This window comes from Carcharodon carcharias, chromosome 12, assembly GCF_017639515.1.
Source record: "Carcharodon carcharias isolate sCarCar2 chromosome 12, sCarCar2.pri, whole genome shotgun sequence".
Taxonomy (NCBI): Eukaryota; Metazoa; Chordata; class Chondrichthyes; order Lamniformes; family Lamnidae; genus Carcharodon; species Carcharodon carcharias.
Window position 1 is genome coordinate 33716969 of NC_054478.1, and position 20970 is coordinate 33737938.

General features: G+C 41.4%; 1 protein-coding gene and 1 long non-coding RNA gene across 6 annotated transcripts; one reads left to right on the forward strand and one right to left on the reverse strand.

Moving 5' to 3' along the window:
• Positions 1 to 2213: 2213 nt before the first annotated feature.
• LOC121285099 (RNA-binding protein 43-like) lies at positions 2214 to 13902 on the forward strand. Of its 5 annotated transcripts, none has more exons than XM_041201242.1 (4): positions 2214 to 2613; positions 5433 to 5647; positions 8335 to 8429; positions 10576 to 13902. In XM_041201242.1, the coding sequence occupies exons 2-4, from the start codon at positions 5455 to 5457 to the stop codon at positions 11707 to 11709; spliced, it is 1422 nt and encodes a 473-aa protein (XP_041057176.1). In that variant the 5' UTR covers positions 2214 to 2613; positions 5433 to 5454; the 3' UTR covers positions 11710 to 13902. The 5 variants fall into 5 exon arrangements, with proteins under 5 accessions (XP_041057176.1, XP_041057171.1, XP_041057172.1 ...); XM_041201237.1 differs by having other exon boundaries at positions 2252 to 2295; XM_041201238.1 differs by having other exon boundaries at positions 2259 to 2295; positions 8338 to 8429.
• Positions 10783 to 20334, reverse strand: LOC121285100. The gene is made up of 3 exons (XR_005944601.1): positions 19956 to 20334; positions 19202 to 19351; positions 10783 to 10920 (listed from the first exon to the last, which is right to left on the reverse strand). It is a non-coding gene; the product is annotated as an uncharacterized LOC121285100 (long non-coding RNA).
• Positions 20335 to 20970: the final 636 nt, after the last annotated feature.

Below are 20970 nucleotides of genomic sequence, written 5' to 3' on the forward strand. Positions count from 1 at the left end.
ATTCCTTAAATATTAGCCATTGCCTATCCATCATCATTCCTTTTAATGAAGTTCTCCAATCTAGCTTAGCCAACTCATGACTCATATCTTCGTAGTTGCCTTTGTTACCAATTAGGACCCTAGTTTCAGATTGGGCTACTTCATTTTCCATCCTAATGTTATGGTCACTGTTCCCTAAAGTATCCCACACAACAAGATTATTAATTAAGCCCTTCTCATTGCACAATACCAATCTAAGATAGCCTGTACCCTAGTTCATTCCTCAACATATTCGTACACACTCCAGGAATTCATTCACCACAGTATTATTGCTAATTTGGTTTGCCCAGTCTATATGTAGATTAAAGACACCCATGATTACTGTAGCACCCTTGTTACATGCATCTCCAACTTCTTGTTTAATGCCATTCCTTACCTTATCACTATTGTTTAGAGGCTAATAGACAACTCCCACTAATGCTTTCCGCCCTTTGTTGTTTTTTAGCACCACCCAGATTGATTCTACATCTAGACTTTCTGAGCCAATATCCTCTCTCACTATTGCACTGATTTCATCCTTAACTAACAACGCCATGCCACCATTTACATCTATTTGAATTGTTAATTCATCTATCTTCTTGCAAATGCTCCGTGCATTCAGATACCTTTAGACCTGTCTTTTTAATGTTTTTACACATCTTTTTTGTGCTATGGCCCTATTTGCAGCTAGCCCTGGTTTCCTCTGCCTTCCATTTTTGTTTTCTATTTTTCTGTCTTTCATTCCTATCTTTGTTTCCCTCTCATGTGTCTCCCTGCTCAGGTGCCCATCCACCTGCCAATCTAGTTTAAACCCTCCCCCACATTGCTAGCAAACACCCCTGCGAAAATATTGGTCCTACTGAGATGCAACGTGTCCAGCTTGTACAGGTCCCATCTTCCCCAGAATCGGTCCCAATGCCTCAGGAATCTAAATCCCTCTCTCCTACACCATCTCTCCAATCACACATTCATCTGGTCTATTCCTCTGCTCCTGATCTCGCTAGCAGGTGGCACTGGGAGTAATCCCGAGATTACTATCTTTGAGGTCCAGCTTTTTATTTCCTAGTTCCCTATATTCAGCTTTCAGGACCTTATCCCTCTTTTTGCCTATGTCGTTGGTACCGATATGGGCCACAACCTCTGGCTGTTCACCCTCCCCCTTCAGAACTTCCTGCAGCCGCTGAGTGACAGCCTTGACCCTGACACCTGGGAGGCAATATAACATCCTAGTGTCATGTCTGCAGCTGCAGAAATGTCTATCTGCTCCCCTTATGAGAGAATCCCCTAGCACTATTGCTCTCCCATTCCCCAACCCCCCCCCCCCCCCCACCGCCAAAAAGGTGCAGCTGAGCCACTCATGGTGCCACAGACTTGGGTCTCACTGCATTCCCCTGAGAAACCATCTCCCCTGGCAATATCCAAAATGGAATATCTGTTGGAGAGGGAGGTGGACCCAGGGGACTCCTGCACTACCTGCCTTATACTTTTACTCTGTTTGGCGGTCACCCATGCCCTTTCTGCCTGTGCACTCTTTATCTGTAGTGTGACCACCGCAGTCTATACGTTATCCACAAAGGTCTCATCCTTGTGGATGCTGCACAGTGACTCCAGGTGCAGCTTCAGCTCCGAAACAGATTTTGAGTAGCTGCAGCTGCAGATACTTCCTGCACACATGGTCGCCCTGGACACTGGAAGTGTCCCTGACTTCCCACACTGCACAGGAGGAACATTCCAATTGGCCCAGTTGCCCTGCCATGACTTACCCTTAAATTACTCCCTTTGCTTTTACTTCCTCTAGTTTAGAGAATATTAAGTACAGAAAAATTACTTACCAGGTCCTATTTACCAAGGCAAAAGCAAAAACAAAAATACCTGGAAAAACTCAGCAGGTCTGGCAGTATCTACGTGAAATATAAGCTGGCTTAAGAGGAGGGGGGGATGTGGAGTGGGACAAGTAGAGCTGGATAGAGGACCAGTGATAGGTGGAGTTAGCCAAAAGATGTCATATAAAATGTCATAACTATAAAAGATGTTATATGTTAGATAATATCACCACCTTCAACACCTTTTTTGTCCTTTTGTCTATAACATCTTATGGCTATCTCCACCTATCACTGGCCCTCTTTCCAGCTCTACCTGCCCCACCCCCCCCCCCAAACCAGCTTATATTTCACCTCTTTTTTATTTTTACTTAGTTCTGTTGAAGAGTCATAGGGGCTCCAAACGTTAACTGTGTTCCTCTCCGGAGATGCTGCCAGACCTGTTGAGTTTTTCCAGGTATTTTTACACTGTAAACACAACTGTTTGCAGTACTGAGGGGATTCATAACCTGTGCACAGTTGGATGTCGCAGCTTGCACGGCGCTGTTTCACTCCAGCCACGGTAGTGAAGGGCGCAGGAGCAGTGTTTGTGAAGTGACTTGCGTTCGAATTATACAGTGCCGTGGGCTTCAGCTGAAAGCTCGGGTTAAATTCGGCGAACTGCGTTAACTGTGAACGCTGTCGGCAAGTATAAAACGTCTGCGTGTGTACGAATAAGTCTGGGCCAGGCGAGGCGGCAACACCCTGGACATTGCACCTAACAACAGACCCAAACGTAGGAACTTTAAAACAATAGAAACAAGCAACAAGAAACAATTTTAGTCGGGTCTAAACTCCTTTGCCGTCTTCGGATAGATTCGACGTTGTTTATCGGGTGACTTTACAAAAATAGGATTTGAATTTTCAGCCACCGTCCAAGTATTTTTTTTAGTTTCGGTTTTGTTTCTTCGTTGGAATTGGCTGATAGCATCTTTGCATTGTAGAATGTTATAGCACAGGAGGAGGCCACTTGGCCCATTGCGCCTGTGCTGTCTCTTTGAGAGTGTTATCTAATTAGTTCACCCCCCTTGCGCTTTCCCTAATAGCCCTGCAAAGTTTGTTTTCTTACTATTTTCAACTATTTATCCAAGTACTTACAGGAACTTAACCCTCAAGTGCCAGCAGTGGCTCAGCTCTAAGTCAGAAAGCAGGTTAAAGTCCAACCCTTAGTGATTCAAGCACAAAAATCTAGACTGACACACCAATGCAACTATTCACTCCCCCACGCTGCCTTCTCAACAACTCCTCCCCTGCTGCTTAACAACACTTGCCTGCCCGCCACTCAACAACCCCTCCCCCCCCACAAATTTTCCACTTTGGGTTTGCACTAACTGTGTAGCATCAAAATGGGGTCACAGTAGGAAAGAGTTTTGGAAGCACTGGCTATGTTTCTTTCTTTGTCAAGGTTTGTTTATAGTTTCCCCAATAAACAAATGTACCTTGTATCAAAAGACATGAAGTGCCTCAAGGTTTTTTTTTACATTTATTGATATTTTTCTTTCTCTATTGCCTTGATAAAAATATGAATATGATAAAATAAAATATGGATACGTTGGATTCAATGATCATGATCTTGTAGTTATATATGAGGAAGAAGTTACGTCCATACTTGTACAGTAATTGTTTCCTGCCCACTGTCTTAGAAACTATCTAGAAGGTGTTATAAAGCAGATTCTTTTTTGTGGCCTGTGAATAAGGAAACTAAGAATGGTGCATACTGCGTGTCTAATAGACAAAGTCTATTGTATAATAAACAATTCAGTCTACAAATCCAATGTTCCTAGGTCTTTTCAGGTGCAGTGATAACTTGTGTTGGTATGGTGTATTTTAATGTAGCAAAGCATCTCAAGCCACTTAAACAGTGAGATTACTGCTAAGAAGAATTAGGAGGGACATTGGAGGAAGTGGCCAAAGCATTGTCAAAGAACGGTTTCAGGGAGAGAGTCCCTGAGCGTGGGGGTTAAGATGACTGAAGGTTCTATCATTGATGGTGGAGCTGAGAGATGGGGAAACGTGCAATGCTGGACTCGAGGGGACTGCAAGGTTAGGTATCAGTGGGGTGATGGAGAGCTGAGGATGAGGATTTTGAAGCCAGCGCATTGGGGAAGAGGGAGCGATTGGATTTTGGAAATGGTCAGCTGAGCAAGATTTTGTGGGTTGCAATCTGGTATGAATTGAAGTTATTGTAGAGTGGACACCAGGGAGGAGAGCATTGGAAAAGCCTAGTGGTGAAAAGATGGGAATGTGAATTTCTGGGACACTTGGCAGTGAGGTGTGTGGGGAGAGTGGATGGGCTCTGAATGAGTGACGCTTGGGTGGTGAAAGCAGGCACTCTTAGTGATGGACTAGATGTGAGGTTTCAAACCCAGAGAAGAGTTGACCATGATTAAGGCTGTGCATTATCACATCGAGTATACATGCGCAAAGAGATTGTCATCAGGCTCGAGGAAGTCGATTGTCTGCTTGTAGTTTAAGTCAAGGTATAATAATGTCTGTAATGTTATTGAAAATTATTTTTAAAATAGAGTTTAGTGATGTCGGTGTGTGTGTATTAATTGGATTAAAGCCAGCTGGTCTAGAGGCTTTGATGTAGAGAAGAGAGGTAGGTTTGGAATGTTCATTATGTAAACATGGGGCTAATTTGCAATTTTTCTGTAAACAAACTAGTGTAACTTGGATTCAAAGAGAGGGAGTGAAATATTACACCTAACTAGGTGAAGCTCAGAAACAGTGTGTTTGTTTATTTTTCCCAAGGATTACTAATAAAGTGGGTATTATGAAAGGATCTTCTTATTAGAAGAGGTGAAGTTCAAAAGACATAGTGATACAATGAAAATTTGCATTCAAAGTGAAACATATGTACAAAGGAAGAGAAAGCTTTTGGTAAAAAGGAGACGGAGTCTAAGATCTAAAGCCTCCAGCCTGTAAGCCTCAAGCCGCTGTCTGGCAAGGATCCAGAGCTGAAAGAAACTCATAGTATAATTTTGTAGACATATGTACGTGCTTACAAGCTTTCTTGTATTAATAAATGTTTAATTTAGTTTTACAAAAACCTCATGAGACTCAGCGGTCTTATTACTACTGAATTCAAAGCCTGCATCTCGAAATGTACAAATTGCAAAATGGGTTATGACAGTTGTTTCAAGTTTCCCTCTTGGATTTGAACAGCTCAGCGTTTACGATCGCTGTGTCATAATATTTACTAGGATGCCTTCAGAGATGAGTCTGGCGGATCCACAACTTTCTGTCTGATGTCATGACAAATCAAATTCAGTATTATTGAGAGTGCTGACCATATTTAAGGATAACATCACAGCATAAATAATACAGGTAAATGGTACTCTTTTGATCATGCTCCAGAAATATCCAGCTTTTATTATCTTCTGTGATTAGTCTTTGGTCACAAATTTTACTCTACTACAAAACACTAGTGAGCAGTAGTTAATTGTAAAATGTGAATGGTTCATGTCAGCAGCTATTAATGAGGTGGGACTCAGCCTTTAGATGACCTGCTTTATGTATCACAGTGAAATATTGCTTTTTGTATCTTCACAGTGCCCTGGGTTCCCCTGAGAGAATGGAATCAAACTGGGCAGAGAGGACCATCACTGTATCAGGTTTTCCTGAGGACATTCTTCCTAACACTGTGATGACTGACAAACTCATCATTCACTTCTTAAGGCCAAGGAATAGCGGTGGTGAGGTGGAAAGTGTCACATATCCAGCAGATGCCCCTGGCATTGCCTATGTCACCTTCGAAAAAGAGGAAGGTAACTTTCCAAACCCATGAACTGATGAAAATATTATCAGTGTGTGATGATCTCTACCTCATGGAAATGCCTCAAAATACAGATGAGTTATCCATGGTGTTGCCACCGAAAGTCACGACAAAGTGAATTTTCTTTAGAGTCCATTAGTGATGTTGTATAGGCATAAATATGAGGATTCGCTGCTTTTGGAGAAAATCTGTCTAGTGTTAGAATGGTGCAGTTGAAGGTGTCAATGAATGGTAATGCCGAGAGTGTGTGACATACATTGTAAATTTACTGTATTATAGAATAGGCCACGTCAGATTGACAGAACTCATACATTTTCTCATTCATTGCATTCAGTGAGAAAGGCAGGTCAGGCTGTTGTGTTCTAGGAAGTATTGTGTTCATAGTCTATGTTTGCTTCTTACCTCAGTGAGACTTCTACTAAGCGAATTGTTAGTTTTTTGTGACCCTTAATGTGGTCTTACTTATATAAAAATACACTTTAGAGTCTGCATCTCAGACTGTGTCCTTAAGTGAATGCTGTGATCCAGTGTAGGCCTTTACCTGCCTATTACTGAGGTAATGTGTGGCCTGTCCATGGATTTTGAAGACTCTCTTTCATTGTACTTTTGCTTATTGCTTATAACATGCCTTGATATGTCTTTTGGATCTGTGCAGTATATAGGGTATGAAGAAATATGAACTATTTACTGTACACAAAAGCCTCTTAGAAAATGGAGGAGTTAATTTAGATGAAAGGCAGGCACTGTGCTAATAAGACAAGTCTGTTTGAAAGTCTGGTTTTAGCACCTAATTTTGCTCCTTATTGTTGATTATCATAATTTGAACTTGCCTAGATGTGCTAAAACAGATACTTGTGGGTTTAGCACTCAAATATTGTTTAGACAGAATTTTCATTGAGCAGTATGTGTGGGCTCCTTGCACACGCTTCCACTGAAGGTGTTAAGTGTCTGGCTGGCGCACAGCAGCACAGTGCAGGCTGGCTCACGAACTGAGAGAGAGGGCACACAGATTCTTAGATGTAGCACTGGCGGTACTGATAGAGGAGGCCCATACAATGAGGGATATCCTGCACCTGCAAGAGAATGGAATCTTTAAAATATTCTTTTATGGGATGCGGGCTTCACTGGCTGGGCAAGCATTATTGCCCATCCCTAGTTGCCCCTGAAAAGGTGGTGGTGAGCTGCGCCGCCTTGAGCTGCCACAGTCCATGTAGTGCAGGAACACCCACAGTGCTGTTAGGAAGGGAGTTCCAGGATTTTGACCCAGCAACGCTGAAGGAAAAGTGACATATTTCCAAGTCAGAATGGTGAGGGACTTGGAGGGGAACTTCCAGATGGTGTTGTTCCGATCTATCTGCTGCCCTTGTTCATCTAGATGGTAGTGGTCTTGGTTTGGAAGGTACTGTCGAAGGAGCCTTGGTGAATTCCTGCAGTGCACCTTGTAGATGGTACACACTGCTGCTACTGTGCGTCGGCAGTGGAGGGAGTCAACGTTTGTGGATGTGGTGCCAATCAAGCGGGCTGCTTTGTCCTGGATGGTGTCAAGCTTCTTTATTGTTGAGGGAGGCAAGTAGGGAGTATTCCATAACACTGCTGACTTGTGCCTTGCAGATGGTGGACAGGCTTTGGGGAGTCAGGAGGTGAGTTACTCATAGCACGATTTCTAGCCACTGACCTGCTCTTGTAGCCACAGTATTTATATGGCTAGCCCAGTTCAGTTGCTGGTCAATGGTAACCCCCAGGATATTGATTGTGGGGGATTCAGTAAAGGTAATGCCATTGAACATCAAGGGGTGATGGTTGGATTCTCTCTTGTTGGAGATGGTCATTGCCTGACACTTGTGTGCTGCGAATGTTACTTGCCACTTGTCAGCCCAAGCCTGGATATTGTCCAGGCCTTGCTGCATTTGGACATGGACTGCTTCAGAATCTGAGGAGATGTGATTGGTGCTGAACATTGTGCAATCATCACCAAACATCCCCACTTCTGACCTTATGATGGAAGGAAGGTCATTGATGAAGCAGGCCCAAGGAATCCACCTTGCCCTCCAGTCTCTCTCTCCTGCTGAAGCAGCTGGTGATGCTCCGTGTGGCCTCATGTCGTCCTCCCATTTGTTGGCCAAGGGGACCCTCTAGCAAGGTGCCAGAGCAAGTACTCCCTTTCTCCTGGTGATTCAATATTGTGTTCAATGAGGTAGAATAGCACAGAGAGCATTTCCAGAATAAATGTTGATAGAATGTTGGTGAAGCCTTGACAAAGTCCCCCAGAAAGTCTCCTGATATGTTTCAAAGTCCTCTTCAAACCCCCGGCAGCAAGTGGATAATGAAACATGAGCATGCCTTTTAATTAGTGCCAAAAATTTCCAGCATTGACTTGTTTACTCCAGTTCAACTGGTCATTGTGAGGAGAGGTAGTTTATTGAAGTGTTAGCCACCTAAATGGCATGCAGCCTCCTTCATGAGGGCAAACAGGCAGTTAAATTGTCAGTCAGCTCCCTAATAATCCTCTGTGCAGCTGGATAGTGCTAGTTTCAATTGCTTTACCAAGATAGTGTCTTGACTGAAGGCAGGCAACACTGATGTCGCAGCTTAAAATCTCACCCTGACCACCTCTTTACCTCCCTAGTGCCTACCGATAGTTTATTTTTCATGGTTAAAGTGCAAACTTTTGTTTTCAAGTAGCGAACATTGTGCTGAGAAAGAAGGAGCAAGTGCTTGAAGACAAACAGCTCCCAATGAAATATCCATTGAAAGTTTCACAGAATAATGTGCAAGTAAGTGTATGCTGCTGACAGTGACCCAGCCCTTGGCTTTTTGGTCCTCCCAATGCCTTGATTTAACATTCTCATCCTTTTATTCAAATGCTTCCATGGCCTCACTGTTCCCCCACCCCATTCCTGATGCCCCCACTTCTTTAATCTGCACCAGCTTTATGACATTCCAGGACCTCCTTTCATCTTACCATTGGCAACTATGCCTTCAGTCATCTAGGCCCTAAGCTTTGGAACTCCCTCCCTAAACCTCTCTGCCTCACTCTTTGTCTACTTCTTTGAGCAAGTGTTTAGTCATGAATTCTAGTAACTCTGTGTCAATGTGTGAAGTGCCTTGGGTTGTTTTCCTACATTAAAGCCACTATTTAACAACCAGCTATTTTTCATTATTTAACATCATAGGCTAAACAGAGCTTTAGTTTAATTGAAGAGCACCAATGTCATGAAATAAGAAAAGAAAATTATTTACAAACTTGTACAGCAAACCTGATATGTAAATGTCTTTGCACACTGTACCAGGAGATGGTGTTATATGGTTTTGATGATGTTTTGTGTACAATGGACCTCTCGTATAATGTACAGTTTTATGACAGCCTTTACCAGGGGAATTTTAAATTTTAAAAAAAAGAAATTGCTATGTCATTTTTTTTTATGTCTCTCAGCCAATCTTGCAGGACAAGGCTGCTGCATTGTTCATTTTAGTTATCTCTCTATTCTTTGTCCTTCATTGATCTGGAATTTCCAAAGTGGATGCACTCAGAGATGTGCTCATTCTGCCGGTGTCATTTTACACCCACATTTCCTGCCAAACTCAGTAGAAAACACCTGAACACAAAATGGGCGTAGGTCAGCGTAACAATTGGTGCCCAAGGAAGAAGCTGAACTTGCACCATATATTCCTTCTTTACAAATGAAAATTAAAGTTTCAGCACATTCAATCACCATTCAGACACATTAGGCACAGTATGTTTAAGAGCCTGCCAGTTTTACAGTTTTTAATGCGGCTCATACTTGTGTCATAAAATACATTGAAGAGAAAGCATAAAGCACAGAGCAGGTCTCAGTGATGTTGATTTTAAAAAGACACATGAGACAAAACACAACACCAGAAGAATGATTTTATTTCCTGTTACACCTGAAAATCTGGTATCAATTTTGAGAGGCTCTGGGTGAGTGCACTTTCAGGAAGCTGGTATTTTGGACAAGGCCTGTTTTACGAGCAGAGAGATTGATGAAAGCCATAAAAGATTGAGCAAGTTTGGCTCTATTGCCCCCATGACCATTCTAGAGATCATTGCCCACCTGACTACATACAGCAGTATCCAGAATTTCTGATTTATGATGAGATGTGGAGTAACAAGGTTTTGAAATCATGTGGTACAGCTCACAAATAATTCTAATTTTATAATAGGGGGAATATATGGAAACAGGCTGCTCAGATCAGCTGACTCAGACCAGTGTTTATGCCCCTTACAAATTTCCTCTTCGTCTAAACTTGTAATGCTGCTGGGAGTCTTTAAATTGTTCAGATGAAAACCTGATTCCATGCTCCCCTTTACTGTTGGAACAATAAATATGTCTGGTGCAAATTAATGAGCTTCAACTTTTCCAACACAATCAGTGGAAGTGAGAAGGGAATATAGCCTTAGCAACTGCAAAATACCTTACTGAAGTTGCAGCTGTAACCTCTCCATCAGTGCTAAAAGGAAGAAAACCAGCCTGGAATTGTCAGGGAAGTTTTATTACTGTATTGCAAATGAATAACCAAACTTGTAAATTGGAACGCACACCTGCAGTGTTGTTACATTGCTTAATGGTGGAAATGTAAGCTGCTGTTTTAAATTTTGTACTCTTTTGTGATTATGTGTTTAAGTACATGAACTAACTGCTGGGATTGACAGTGATTGCTCATTCTCTGGTCTATTGAAATATGCTTCCATGCCTCCTCTCTGTGCTGTACCTCTCTCAGATTAGTTGAACTCTCCCAGTTGAAGTGTGGTGTTCACAGTCTGCAAGAAGAACTGTGTCCTGTCTTACTTTATTGTTGCCACTAATCCTATGATATGTAAATTTAAACGGCCCACTTTATATTGCAATATAAACTACTACTATTTCACAACTAATAGATTAAATGTTTTGCTTTTCACAGATCTTTACACAGGTGTCAGTTGACCTGGATTTATCGATATTCGGTAGCACATCGAAGTTGGTAACAGAACTTGAAAGCAACAATAAAAGCTTACAGTTTTCCAGGTGTCCCGATGGAAGGATCCACGTTGAGGGTTCCTTCTCAGCAATGAAAGAACTGAGGAAAGATCTTCAGAAGAGAATAGATGAATTTCAAGTATTCCCAAGTCCAGTGTTGAAATCTGGAGTAAGTGCTTCAGGAGGGAAGTTCGTAAGCCATACATCTGAGGATGCAGCTCAGGGGACTGAGCCTCAAAAACTTGCAGCCTCAGCGAGTTACGGAGCCAGGGATGTCTTGCATCCTGGTCTATTTGAGGAAGAATCAACAGTTATTCTAGATGCAGATATTTTTGACTACATTGAAGAGCTTTGTAAAGACCATTATGAAGAAGTACTCAGGAAAAATTGTGTAAGAGCTGAGGTGAAACGTTGTGATGTGATAACACTTCTCCAGCTGAAAAAAGCTCATGATCAATGTGAACCATCTCAGCTGAAGACAGCCAAGTTAAGTATAGAAAAGTTAATCAATCAAATGCAGCAATTATTGGTCAGTGAAAAAATTAGATTGGACAGAGGCAGTGGGCAGAACAAAATTTTGGAGATATGCAGGGAAACTATGCAACATAACCCATCAGTTTTGGTTCGCATTACTGATGAGTACTTGATCCTTATTGGCAGTTCTCAACATTGCAGCCAGTTCAAGAAGGAAGTGGAAGAGAGGATTAAGGCTGTGCAGTCAATATTGAATCCAATGTCCAGTGGGCATTCAAGTATTCCGAATGCAACTGATCACTTCTGTCATTTTGGCCAAAGTTTAGGTTCAAATGCTGTGCATGGACTGTGTGTGTCTAGTGGAAGTGAGTGCAGCCTTAATCAAAACAGCCACTTTGGTCAACTTATGAAGAGTCAGGAGTATAGCGGGGGTGATTCACATGGGAAGTGGAGAAGCTCACGAGATGTAGGTGTGTTAGCCAGTGGGCCACCATCTTTGCCAGTATTGGGGATGAGCTCGAGTACCATACAGGACAGACAGTCAAAAGATATTTCAAGGTCTGAAAAATCTTCAAGTAGTGTGCCCTATCATTCTTTTGATTGAATAAATCACTGTAGTTTATTTGTTCTTTGTGCATGGCACAGTTTTTATACAGTATGTGCAAGGAAAAATATCTGACAATTCATTTACAACTATCACTGTATGGGTTATGTGCGCCCTGGCATCAACTCCAGTGCATGGGTTCTATAAAGTGCCCACATTATGGCCGTAAACAGAACAGGGGAGCCAACATAAAGTGTAACAAAAACTGTGTTCATTATAGAGGGCTGATAATCAGATCTCGCAGTGCTTGTATAAATGAACCATTATCAGGTGCGGGGTTTCTATGCAGGTACCATCTCCGATATTGCCCAGTGCATACTGTGTGTAAAACTCGGGCTACTGTAGAGCTAGGAAAGGCTGCTTTCTGGGCCACTTGTGTGTTGAGTGTAAATTCTTGGGTTGGCATTACCACTCTTTGAATCATGGTGAGTTGGGGGCCAATCAGTCTGTAATCATTTTATATTGAAATTCTAAGAGTGTTAAGTTTTTTTTGCAATTTGCGCTTGTAAAATAATTTGTACATCCTGCAAACAATTTATGTCTTGCTGGCCATCTTGACATTTTTAAAAAATGTTTGTTGCCTTAGCTTTTTTTTGGGCCTCTAATGATAATGTTAAAACCCATATGCAGCAGCTAAGCAGTTCTTCTGATTAAGAATTTGTCTTTGAGTTCGAAGCTATTACATTGAAACTAGTGCCAATGAGAATACTTTATTAGGCTGCAAAGTTTCTTGTATGGAATATAATGCTGCTTCTGTACTGTGCTAAGTAATGTATTTTCAGAAAGGAAGAGATGTCTATGACTATTTTAATTTATTTCTGTTTCTGTACATGCATTAAATTATAGTTGACATTCCTGTGTTAAAATACTCTGTATATGGTATAATTAAAAAAAATGAAATTCAAAAAGGAATATGCAGCAAGTTACATTTATAGAGGGCCTTTAAAAGAGTGTTTTCAAATAAAATTTAATACTAAGCCACATAAGAAATTGGGACAGATGCCTAAAAGCTTGGCCAGAAAGATGGGTATTAAGGAGCATCTGAAAGTAGGAAAGCGAGATAGAGGGAGAGAGAAATTTAGGGATGGAATACTAGATCTTTGAGTATTGGCAGCTGAAGTGGTGAAGTGATTGAAATCACAGATGCTCAAGAAGTCAGAATTGGAAGAGTACAGAGACCTTGGAGGGTTGTGGGTCTGGGGGAGACTGTGGAGATATGGAGAGGTCTAGTGATAAAGGGATTTCAAAACAAGGATGCAAATTTCAAAGTAGAAGTGATGTTGCCTAACCAGCAACCAATGTCGGTCAGTGTGCACAAGGGTGATGGGTGAATGGGGTGAGTTAGGATGTCAGTGGCAGAGTTTTGGGTGACCTCAAGTTTATGGAGGGTGGAGTGTTTGAGGCTGGCCAAAAGTACATTGGAATAGTCAAGCCTAGGCATGGATGAGGTTTTCAGCAGCAGATGAACTGAGGCAGGGGTGGAAGTAGGCAGTCTTGAGTGATGAAACTGATAGGTAGCTGCAACTCACTTGGGTTAAATATGACACCAGGGTTGCAAACAGTCTGGTTCAGGCTTAGGCAGTTCGCAGGGCAAGAGATGGAGTCAGTGGCTAGGGCTAGGGAATGAAGTTTGTAACAGGGACTGAAGACAATGGGTTCGATCTTCCCAGTATTTAGTTGGAGGAAATTTCTGTGCACCCAGTATGGGATATCAGGAAAGCACCCTCTTAATTTAGCGTGGTGGGGTTATGAAATTATAATGAGGTGGAATTGGGACATTGTCAGCATTTGTGTGGAAAGAGAGCGTACAAAAACAGTTTCAACAATGGCCTCTTTCCTGCATTATTTTTTAATATATTTGCAGTTCTTATATTTAGTATCATTTTCTGCAGATTGCAGTTATTGGTTAGACTAAAACACATTGTGCATTCTGATTATGGCATTGTGACTGATTATGGCATTGTGAGTATCAAGAATAGGTACACAAGATGAAAAATATTACAAAGATTCTTTATAATGCTCACTTTTCTGTTGTGTGTTATTTAATTGTTTTTGTTTTGCCACAAACCCAGTGTATTTGTCTTTCATTACAAACTTGACAGTTCAAACAGGAAATGTATCTAATAATTGCAACAGTGCTGCTGTTACACATCCAAGAAACCATCAATAATAAATACAGATGATTCAAACACTGTACAAAGTGTGATCATTGTAGGTGAGTGAAAATACTTCAGTCAGAACAAGGTGATTATCTTTTTGTTGTCGTGCCTATATTAAAAGTCTTGTATATGAACACAAACGTCCCAGTGAATGCTGCACTTGCTGTTGCACTTTCCCCATCATATGGATAATATCTTGCTAAGGTAAAACCCTACATCCCCCAACTCAAAGTGAACAACACCACAGGAAACCTGCTGCAACGACTTAATGGAAGACAATGGATGAGGAATAAGCATTTGTCCCATTGGGATTCATACCCCAATATTCTTTATAGCATACAGCCATGTCTTGAACAAAACCTTGCTATTGTCCTGGGTGTTATTTTGAAGATTTAGCACACCATGAATAAACAAGTCCTCCTTGATGCGGCTTTTGAATTTACTTTTCATTTTCCAATCATATCCTTGGGGCAAAAGGTTTTTTATCTTTGTAAATGTTAAACTGAATTCAATATTTGTACCATACTGGTAGAAATCTTCATTTGCATCATTTACTGTGTATCAGTTTATTTCTTGATTCTGTGATCACACCCAAAAGTTAGCTGTTTTACATGAGGAAAGAAGATCCATCTGGTTTTTGCTGTCTTCTCATTGCACAGAAATACTGTGATTTGGAGATGACATGGGTGTTATCAAACCTTATTGATAGTACCAAAGCAATAAGCCTAGCAAACTGTAAATAAGAACATAAGGGGAAACTGATAGATGAATGGGCATTTATGTGGTAACTATAGTTTAATATAGACAAATGCAATTCAACCTTTTGAGTTGAACGGCAACATGCTACTGTTAAAATAGCTCTGACCCTGTACAGGAACAAATAAGAGAAGTGTAATCTAATTGGTATAATTCTTAATGCAACAGAGAACAGAGTAATTTAGAGGTGTGAATACATAGGTATTTAAAAGTTGAATTACAGGTTTACAAAGCCATAAAAACTACAAATCTGATCAGATTTGCTTTCAGGTTTGTTTCTGGTTGCTCTGGTTGACCCTAGGTATACATTCCAGCTGTTTTTTCTAGGTGGGGATTCAAGGTTTCATCTACAGTGGCATGAAATTCAGAAGCTAAGAGATAAAAGATGAATGTTCCATCTCTGTAACATTTTGTTCCATAGGCCCTATCCCTCTCTGCTTGGAGCTCACATCCAAATTCACACTTTTATTACCTCCTACATTTAACTTCTCTAACTGTGATATTGCTAGTCTTGCTATTTCTCAGCTAAAAATCATTCAGAATGCCAAAGTTGATGTCCTCACCCACACCAGCACCTGACTCATTGCCTTTCCTCTACTTGCAAAGATCGACCCTCTGGGATATTGGAAGACGATTAACTTAAGATAGTCGCCCTCAGTCGTCTTGCCCTTCCCTACCTCTGCGATCTCCTCCAGGCCTATGCCTGAGCACATATTATGGTGTTGCATTCCTCCTCTACTCCACCATGAGTGGTTACTCTTTTAGCTGCTGACTTGCTCCCATCCTTCATAATCTCCATGTTTCCACATTCCTCCACACATTCAATAATGTCCATAAGAGCTTCCCCTTTCCTGAGCCTTTGCCCCTCCTGACTCTCTTACCCGCATTCAGTTTCTGCTAATCTTGTCTGGGGCACTTCATAGAACAACCTGTGTCCATAAGAAACGCCACTGAGACGTAAGCTTTCAAGTAGCTCAGGGAATAATGCTTATAATAAAAAAAATCATTAAATGAATAATTTTAATGAGTTTTAGCAGCAACAGCAAATGGCCAGTCAATTCTTTCCCTTCAAATAGTTCACAAGTCAAGGAGCATATTTTATACACACAAGACTCTCACCAGGCTAATAAATTTGTTTCTAAATTATATCTAGGATTTGTCACATCATTTTTCCTTTCAGGAGTGATATATCGGATAAATATATCTGGGTAATTGATAGGAGTGTGCGTCTAGGCAGCAACACATGGATGGTTTACAGGACTCAAATGATTTATGTGAATATATGATTTAGGAGCAGGAAGTCAATTCGCCCTCTTGAGCCTGCTCTGCCGTTCATTACGATTATGGCTGATCTGATTGTGGCCTCAATGCCACTTTTCTGCCTGCCCCCGATACCCTTTGACTCCCTCGTTATTTAAGAATCTATCTACCTCTGCTTTAAAAATATTTTTTGACCCTGCCACTACCATTCTCTGGGCAAGAGAGTTGCGCAGACTCATGACCCTCGGAGAAAAAAAATCTCATCTCTGTCTTAAATGGGAGACTCATTTTTAAACTGTGTTCCGTTGTTCTGATTTCTCACACAAGAAGAAACATCCTTTTAGCATCCATCCTGTCAAGTTCCCTCAGGATCTTTTATGTTTCAATGAGATCACCTCCCATTCTTCTAAACTCCAATGGATACAGGCCCAGACTGTCCATACTTTCCTCATAAGATAACTCTTTCATCTCAGGAATCAATCATGTGAACCTTCTCTGAACTGCTTCTAATGCAATTATGTCCTTAAATAAGGAGACCAAAACTATACACAGTACTTTAGATGTGGTCTCACCAACACCCTGTACAACTGTGGCAAAACATCCCTACTTTTATATTCCACTCCCCTCACAATGAATGACAACATTCCATTTGCCTTACGAAGTTTTTCCTGTTGCCTTGAAATAAGTGCACTTGAATTTGTTATCAATAGTGGGATCTGATCAATGACATTTGGTGAATTTGAACAAGTTGGGAAATACCCTGCCTTGTGTAGAGATCATGTGAGATGTGTGAATATTTTCTGCTAGTTCAGGAGCTACAGAGATTGGGTGGTTTCCTCGAACAACAACAGCAAGTGAGAAGCAAGCAGGTTTGGAACTGCATTCATTTAGATTGCTTTTGTTTTAATTAAAACTTTTGCAGTTAAAAGAACCCACACCATCTCTGATTGGATACGTCAAAAAGACGTAATAGGCCAAAGGGTTTACTTACCTTGTTAACATATGATACAGAGCTGTGAGTACCTGAGCATTGAGTTAGTTTACACATACACCTAGCTCTAAATTTAACACAACTAGAACACAACACACTAAAATCTATGTTGCTTAGCAACAGCCACCAATAGTGAATCATTTATCTAAAGCAGATGTTCGATTGATAGGCTGTCAAATGTTGATGTATTAATGGAAATTTGTGGTATGATTAAAATCTGTGCTGGAATTTAAAAGCGTCTGAGTCATTTATGGGCTTTGGAAGAATTTCATTGTCATGTATTCAGTGTTGCACTGATTTACTGAACAAAAATCAGTAATATTTGATTGTTTTTTTATATATATTCATGCACTTGTATTTTGCTGGATCTGACAAGCTCATCAGTTCAGAAGGTCACTGTTGAATTTGTAAGATAAAAATCTATTTATTTTCTCATATATACTATTACATTTAGAAGTGTTATTTTCACACAAACTCTCTGCCACAGAATGGTGGTCTTAAATTTCCAAACAACTCCATGTAAGAGATTTGAGAGGAGACTGAACCAATATGGTATAGTAGGTATATTTTATTAATTGATTTTAAAAGTGCACACAGCAATCACAGAGTTAATAAGTTGACTCACTGGCAAGGTATAGTCCTTATGCTCAAGAATTGTCTGGTAATAAATTTATTGAGGCTAACTGAGAAAAAATATTTGAGGGTCAGGGTTTCAAATTGGAGAGTAAGGTCATGGTTTGCTAGGAAGCAGTGACTTTGCAGACTTGACCAACCCACAGTAGGTACCTCAAAGCACTGGAGAAGTGCCATCAGCAGTGCCTCCAAATATGTTGGCATGAAAGGCAGTCCAACAGCATCATTTTCGCCCAAGCCAACTTGCCCAACATTGAAATGCTAATCATTCCAAATCAGCTCCACTGAGTGGGACATGTCAGTCGTATGCCTGAAACCAGACTCGCAAAGCAATTGCTCCCTTGGGAACTTGGTCACAGTAGGTGACTTCCAGGAGGACAGTAGAAAACTTTCAGGAAGTTGTCAAAGCATCCTTGTAGAAGTCATATATATCCGCTGATTCATGGGAGTCCCTGGCTTGTGACTGACCAAAATGGAGAAAGCTCATTCAGGAAGACTCAAACACATCGAGAGAGTTTGTTGGGAATGTGCAGAGGTGAAGTTGAGGTATCATATGAAGATATGAAATAGGAGCAGAAGTAGGACATTTGGCCCCTTGAGTCTGCTTTGCCATTCAATTAGATCATGACTGATCTGTTTGTGTTTCAAATTCCACATTCCCATCTACCTCCGATAACTTGTGATTCCCTTGCCTATCAAGAATCTATCAATCTAGTAAACCTCCTCTGAACCGCCTCCAATGCATTTACATCCTTCCTTAAATAAGGAGACCAAAACTGCACATAACATTCGAGATGTGGTCTCACCGTGCCCTGTATAATGGAAACATAACATCCTTACTTTTATATTCAATTCCTCTCATAATAAAGGATAGCATTCCATTAGCCTTCTTAATTACTTGCTGTACTGTGTACTAACTTTTTGTGACTCATGCTCTAGAACACCTAGATCCCTCTGCACCTTGGAATTCCACAGTCATTCTCCGTTTAATTAATACTCTGCTTTTTAATTCTTCCTGCCAAAGTGAACAACTTCACACTTTCCAACATTATACTCCATCAGCAATCAAGCTCCAAGGGCAGGATTTGTTTCCTTTGCTGAATACCCTTGGGCGTATGGGATCTTCGATTGCACCCATGTGGCCAACTGACCTGCCAGGGAGATTCTTCAGTAAGAAGGGGTTCCACTCCCTAAATGTCCAGCTGCTCTGCGACCACAGCAAGTGCTTCATGCAGGTGTCCACACTTTCCTAGAAACTGTGATTGTGTCTTTAACCTCCTGCAATCTCTGGTGCTGCAGCTGTATATAGACCAATAGGAAATATGGAGATGGGTCATCATTCTGACCCTTGACTGGATGGGTGGTGCCATCCAATACATTCCCTGAAGGGCCCTAGGCATTATGTTGCTCTGCTGAGCTCTCCATACCATGGTCCTCCAGAGAAGTGTGGATGGAGAAGTGCTGGAATGGCACAGCTCCCTGGAGGAGGAAGTAGAAAAGAAGGAAGAGAAGAATGAGGGGGAGGCTGAAGGAGAACAGGAGAGAGGACCCTATTGTTTGTAAGGATCTCCCTGTAGCAGAATCAGGAGACAGAGCACTAGTCACGATGGCAAAAACGCTAGGGCCACACAAATCCAAACACATTTCATCTGAGTTAAACTCATTCTGCAGGACATTTGGAGAGGAGAATCACCTTTATCTCAGTGAGAAAAACATCCGTCAAGAACAAAAGTTAGTAACCTTCCAACAAACACTGCAAAGCTCCAGAGTCTCACCCAACACACTCTTCTCCAGCGCATTCTTTGTTTTGCTAACGCTTTTCCTTCATTCGTTTGCCTTGTGCCTTAAATGAATAAATGAGAACACACAAGTCTGCCTTAGTGCAACATGTCCAGTGCTTTATCAAATAACAGTTTGATGCTGTGTATAACATAAACAACCAAGTTACTCACAAAGTGACATTAATGATGCGGTGACCTGCCCTCGTGGTCACTGATACGAGTTCCTACCCCTGTGGCTGAGGAAGAGGTGGAGGGGAATTGGTGGCATAGTGGTAATGTCACTGGAAAATAATCCAGCGGCCCAGGCTAATGCCTAGGTTCAAAGCCCAACTTGGCAACTGGTGGAATTCAAATTCAATGAATAAAATCTGGAATTGAAAATTAGTCTCAGTAATAGTGACTATGAAACCATCAACGATTGTTGTAAAAACCCATCTGGTTCACTAATGCCCCTTTAGGGAAGGGAATCTGTCATCCTTACCTGGTCTGGCCTACATTTGACTGCAGAACCACAGCAATGTGTTTGACTCTTAACTGCCCTCAGAAATGGCCTAGCAAGCCACTCAGTACAAGGGCAATTAGGGATGGAATGGGCAACAAATGTTGGAATTACCAGTGACGCCACATTGAATGAATGAATAAATAAAAAAACAGCAGACTGCTCACCACTTGCAGCTGTTCCTTCACGTAGGATGTTGCAGACTTCCTATAGTCTATAGTCCGGTAACATTCAGATAATGGACAATGCTTACTGATCATCAAGGCTGCTGAGCACACATCTCACCCATGGTCAGGAAAACTCTATATGCACCCTCAGGCTGCCCCTCTCTTTTGCAATCTGGTAACTGCTGACCAATTAACATGCGATTGGATCAAACTTAGGACTTGCCTCGCCAGACCTAAGCCGATCACTAAAATGTTTCCTGCACTGCGCTCAGTTCCTCTTCTGCTGCGGACCGCATGAGCTGCCATCTCCAGCTATGCCTTCTTGGTCAACTTTGCAAGCTTTCTGTTGCAGCTGGCAGGGAACAGGATGCTTCTTCATGCTGTCACCACCTCCAGCAAGTGAAGCATTGGAAAATCAGGCTGCTGCCTTCAACTTTTTAAAAAAAGCTGGAATGTAGTGCAAGCAAAGTAATCTCAGCCTCGAACCTGCAGAACAGGGAGGCCCACCCATAAATAATATGATTCCTCAGTGCCAACTTCCTTCAAGGTTTTTAAGCAAACAATTCCAAAGTGAAAGTACCTTGGTTCATGGGGTATGGTAGCAAAGTGGTCACGTTACTGGGCTAATAATTCAGAGTCCTGGATTACTGAATTGGAGACATGAGTTGAAATCACAAGAGAGCAGCTGCGGAATTTAAATTCAGTTAATTAAATAAAGAAAATATGGAATAAAATGCTATTGTTAGCAATAGTGGCCATGTAACTACCATTTTTTTAAATAAAAGTCCATTTGTTCACTAATGTTCTTGAGGGAAAAGAATCTGTTGGCCTTAACTGGCCTGACCTACATGGGACTCCAGACCCACAACTCTTCAATGCCCTCCTCCGAAATGGCCTAGCAAGCCACTCACAGGTACTAAACATCTATGACACAATAAGAAACATAATGAGAGTAAAACTGTACAAACCACCTGGTATCCCCTTAGGCCCTGAATTTGGATATGATGAAGGCCAC

Bases quoted from the DNA above. Each gene is read 5' to 3' on its own strand.
- LOC121285099 (XM_041201237.1), top strand. From the start codon at position 2,267: ATGCTGCCAGACCTGTTGAGTTTTTCCAG. The intron at 2,296-5,432 runs GTATTTTTACAC...GTATCTTCACAG, and splicing joins GACCTGTTGAGTTTTTCCAG to TGCCCTGGGTTCCCCTGAGA. The intron at 5,648-8,334 runs GTAACTTTCCAA...TTTGTTTTCAAG, and splicing joins CACCTTCGAAAAAGAGGAAG to TAGCGAACATTGTGCTGAGA.